This window comes from Carex rostrata, chromosome 4, assembly GCF_964058835.1.
Source record: "Carex rostrata chromosome 4, lpCarRost1.2, whole genome shotgun sequence".
Classification (NCBI taxonomy): Eukaryota; Viridiplantae; Streptophyta; class Magnoliopsida; order Poales; family Cyperaceae; genus Carex; species Carex rostrata.
The window spans coordinates 6625169-6630058 of record NC_135921.1 but is presented as its reverse complement, the minus strand read 5'-3'; the positions used below and the strand labels follow the sequence as shown (position 1 = coordinate 6630058).

The 4890-nt window shown below is 32.2% G+C and overlaps 1 protein-coding gene across 1 annotated transcript; it reads right to left on the bottom strand.

The window, feature by feature from the left end:
* Window positions 1-683: 683 nt before the first annotated feature.
* LOC144552906 (transcription factor UDT1-like) lies at window positions 684-2422 on the bottom strand. Its single transcript, XM_078300934.1, has 4 exons — window positions 2266-2422; window positions 1522-1695; window positions 1157-1333; window positions 684-1019 (listed from the first exon to the last, which is right to left on the bottom strand). Exons 1-4 carry the CDS (start codon window positions 2410-2412, stop codon window positions 936-938), a joined length of 582 nt encoding a protein of 193 aa, XP_078157060.1. The 5' UTR covers window positions 2413-2422; the 3' UTR covers window positions 684-935.
* Window positions 2423-4890: the final 2468 nt, after the last annotated feature.

Genomic DNA, 4890 nt, shown 5'->3' with positions numbered 1-4890 from the left:
AAACAGTGTCAGAATTCCATTCTTTCTTCTTCTTTTTTTGAGTTGAAACCGTAGGTGAATTATATTAGAAACTCTAAAACCATTACAATATCGTAGAATTGAAAAAGCTAAGAAAATAAAAGTGCTATCTAATCATTAATATTCTAAAAATAAACTTACAAAACAATAAAGCTCCGCTGCTACTCATTCCTTCACAAATGTGAAATGTTCAAAGCTGGAGGGTCTCTTGGTAACTTTCCACCATATTTCCTGACAACCGCTCCTTTTTATCAGAATATCTGATCTCTTCTCCAATTTCCACCCTTCAATTCCTTACACTAGGAAACGAATTAAAACTTAGCAATGTACCAAAAGTAAATTCAAGTGTTTCTAACTGCCGCTCTCTCCTTGTGAAAAAAGTGAAAGGCTGAGGGTTTTTTTGCAAAAATTACCACTCCCCTCGTCTGACGAGCTGCTACCGAAATACCAGTATGGTCCAATCGCCAATTTCTCTCAAATTTTGAAGCTGATTTCGTGCCCGTAACCCGCAGTGACCCTCTATTCGAAAGAAATTACCCTCCGTGCCCTTCTATTTGAAAGATTCGTTGCAGTCTGCCAGTTTATGTCTCCTTGTCCCCTGGGAAGGGGGTCCCACTGCTCAGTTTGTGCCTCCTTTGCAGTGTTAACAGGTAAAACTGGATTTCTTTTTCTTGTCATTTCTCCAGAATAAACACACAAATCCATTCAGGTACAAAAATCCACTACTTTTCTTACATATTCTTTAAATACGTTCCAGATCAATAAGATAAATCTTAATTCATGACTGTAAGTTCTTTTTACTATAAAATATTATAATAATTAGACAATTACTAGATTAAAATAAGTATTGATCAGTATCTAAAATTTCTTAATTAACTATTTAATAAATTATAATTAAAATTACGAACGAAGCATGCTCATTGCTCAACCATTTTAACCCCCACTATAGCTGAAAGAAGATCTATCAGTTCTTTCAATCTCTCTTGCTTTTCATCCTTCATCTACAAACAACAATAAATTAATTAATAAATGACTTATTTTTTTTATTATTTCTTTCTTCTTTTCTTTAATTTTTTTTTTCTTCTATGGTATTATGTTGATTGTTAAAAGAAAAGTAAATAAAAGATTAACAACAGACCTCCACACAGAACACAGCCTCTGAGTAATCAAACAGAGATACCATGGTTGTATTTATTACAGCTGCATTGAATGTATTCAATGCTTCAACTATTCTTGTAAATATACCAAACTTGTTCTCATAGACCATCGTTAGCTGCAACTTGCATGAACCCATAGATGCAAATGTCACCTGTGCCTATTGCATTAAAAATTAAATCAGACAATAATTTTTTTTCAGCAACTAAATTTATGTCTCTCATGGTTAATATAAGAAACAGATTAAAGTTAAAAGTCCAATATAATTATAAAACAATGTTATGTGAAAACAGTACCAGATTATAATGATTTTTCTAAATTAAAATTAAAGTTAGTGTCTGTAGTTACCTTAAAAGCAATGCTTTCGGGTTTGAGAAATTTCCCAGAGATTGAACTTGTGCTTCCTTTCTTCTCCAACTTTGGATCAGGCAGTTTTGAAAGCTCAGTATGTAAATCGCATACTTGCTTTTGGAGTTCCTGAATATGATCGATTGCATCTAGGAGTGTTGATTCCTTGCTCATCTAAAATACAAAAAAAAATTGCAACAATAAATATACCAAAATAGCATAATACAAAAAAAAAATACTTGCTTTAACAGGAATTTTAGGGACAAAAACAAAACAACATAGCAGCTGGTGCAAGAAATAGTGGAAATGCACAAGATGAGTGGAAGGATACATGGAAGAAACAACACAAACCATGGATGAAATAACTCTAGGCTAGAATAAAGCTATACAAAAAATAGCAATTATATATCTCATACTCATTCTGTTTTTTATTTTCTCTACTTTTTACTTTTCTTTTTTAATTCCCTGTAACAGCAGAACCCTTGAGGTCTCTGTCTGTTCAGTTTTTCTTTACATTTTTTGCACAAGGCTCTCAATCTGAGAACCTCACACCTATAATCGATATTGGTTAATATAAAGTGGGGCTTGACCCCTCTTGTTTCCTCAAAAAAAAAAAATTATATGATTATTAATTCTCATATAAACTGATGGTATTAATTTCTAGGAGTTGCTATCAATTTTTCTTTTAAGAAAAGCTGTTGGTATTAATATTTAATAATCAATTTGAAAATGAAAATGGTTTACCTTAGTAATTTTAGGTACCAGTGACCTAAGAATCAAGAGTTTGCTATTGAGCTTCCCTCTTCTCCTCCTTTCAGCATCTAAATTTTTTGATTTAAATCTGATTTCTCCCACATCGGCAGTCTCGCTGCACTGGTCTATGCTGCTCATGTCAAACGTTAACACCGTCTCCATAAACTCCATTTCATCATTGTCCAGCAGAATACAATCTCTCTGCTCCACTGCAGCCATTCGTTAAATAATTTTGGGAAATTTCGATTGCTATTATTTTGCAACTTATTTGAGGAACTTGTATGGATTGAGAGATTGTGTGTTAAAATGGAGAGTTATATGGATTGAGAAGAAGAGAATATCATGTGAAAAGCAGAAAAGACCGTACAAGCGGTTCTTTTTTTGTTCTCTGGTTCCCTCGCCACAAATTTGTTTTTCTTTAACTGTTTCTGTGCTAAGTTGCTGTCATACTGGTTTGTGTAGCAAGTTACTGTCATACTAATACGTTGTACTAATTTGGCATATTGATCTGTTCATATAACCCGCTATATATTTCGCTACAGAGGAATGGATACAGAGAAAAGAAAGAGAGATATTATTGTGTGCAAAGGATCTCATGGACAGTTAAAAGTCTGTTACTTGACTAAACTGTACCCTGGAGGCTGTACTTGATATTCCCTTGCCATCATTGAAAACTGGATATATCCATTTTGGGCCCAATTTAAAAGGCTCATGTTTGACAGGCCCATAATACACGCTTTTGTTTTTGCTAGTAAATACAATTTTACCAAAATAGATGTTCATTTGATCAGTTTGAGAAGATCATTCTTCCCTTGTAGTTTTTATTAAAAAAAAAAAGTTGCTCACAGCTCATGTTACCAATGTTTGATCAACACAAAATAGAATATTTTTCACTGTTGAAAATACAATTTACATTCTCAATTTTCTGAATTATTCTAATAACAGGTAATTCTTTTCCTAGTTTTAAAACAATTCAATATCTTGCTTATTCTGCAACTTTGGTTTAAACAATTCAATCTAATAAAAAAATTACACACGCAAATTCTCGTGAACATGATATTTTTTTTTCCTGAAATCTGTAAATAGCAATTTATTTTGGTTTCTCTATGTTTCAAAAATATATATAATTGATGTCCGTATGATTTAGGAGTGAATCTATTGTTTTTCTTTTGGAAAAAGAATTAATATGTTTTTTCTCATTCAACCGTTCAATTTTTTTCATGAAAAAACAAGTTCCTGGTTTTCCAAAAGGAAAACAACAAATTTCATTCCATGATTTAATGAACCCCAATTCACTAGAACATCATATACTATAGCATGAAAAAATATAGAACAAATTAGATATTACATGACTCAATTTCAGGACTATTTTCCCAATTTTTCTTCTTTGGAGGCTCACCAATCTGTGAAATTGAAAAACCAATGCAAAAGTTTGTAGTCATTATTCAAAATTTTACGTTTCAACATCTATACACCAACAATTATGATTGTTAGAGAGATAAAATAGTTTAAAAAGATCAATGTACAAATAAATTTTAGTGAAACTCGTTTGAATAAATACCACATATTTGTAATATAAAAAATAACAGAAGGGAGTAAAGCATACATCACTCATGTTTTATAATACTCCTTCACATGATTCGGTTTTGATTCGGTACTGTTGGATTAAATTAAAATAAATATGTGAAAATAACATTTTTGAAAATGGATTTTATCTTGATCTTCTATAAGATATGAACCGATGCTCTTTGAAAAAACGTAAAATCAGACCTAATTAATGTGTAAAATATGACTAAAAATAAGAACCACAGAAACATAACAGGGAAGTACCTGGAAGCATCCTTCCAGGTTGTACCGGGTCCGAATAACCACTCATGTTTGGATGCTAGTGGATCAGAGAGCGTAGACGAAACGGGTCATGTTCTGAATTCACGTGGTGATCAGTGGGGTTATGGTCCTAACTGTTTTGTACACAATTTTCTGTCAGTATGTACGTTTAACCTATAAATAAGTTTGTTGGACTCAAAAAAAGAAGAATGATTCATATATATTTTATGTTATTAGAGAGATTCTTGTCTGTTAGAAATTTAGCTTGTGTTTTTTTACAAATTAAATTTTAATTTTTTGTTTCAAAAGCATAAGTCCACATATTGAGAAACTTGAGACGTTTGACGTTTAGATTGAAAATTGGTAGAGAAATATGCTCAACAATCCGTATACACAACAAGAATAAGACACTTTTCGCGAGAATAAAAAAGTGATTTTTTGCAACGGACTACTCTTATTGTTCAGCTTTTTCTTTTTGCGACGGACGACCGTCATAAAAGCGTTTTTTCCCTCGCAAAAAGTGTCTACTTTGTTATAGTGATAGTTTATCCCTAGACGACGAGGAGAGGCGCATGCACATCGAATCAGTGGACTTGAAGGTTCAACAAATATAAAAGCAGCCGCTTAATTTGATTCAAAAGACTTACTTACCTTGATTCGAATCAACCAACCGGTAGCAACTACTGGGAATAACTTTGATTTCTAAAAGAAAAAGAAAAAAAAAAAAAAACCCTAGCGTAATTAACTATTATACCGTTCCGTCAAATTAAGACAGAAATGTAAACAGGT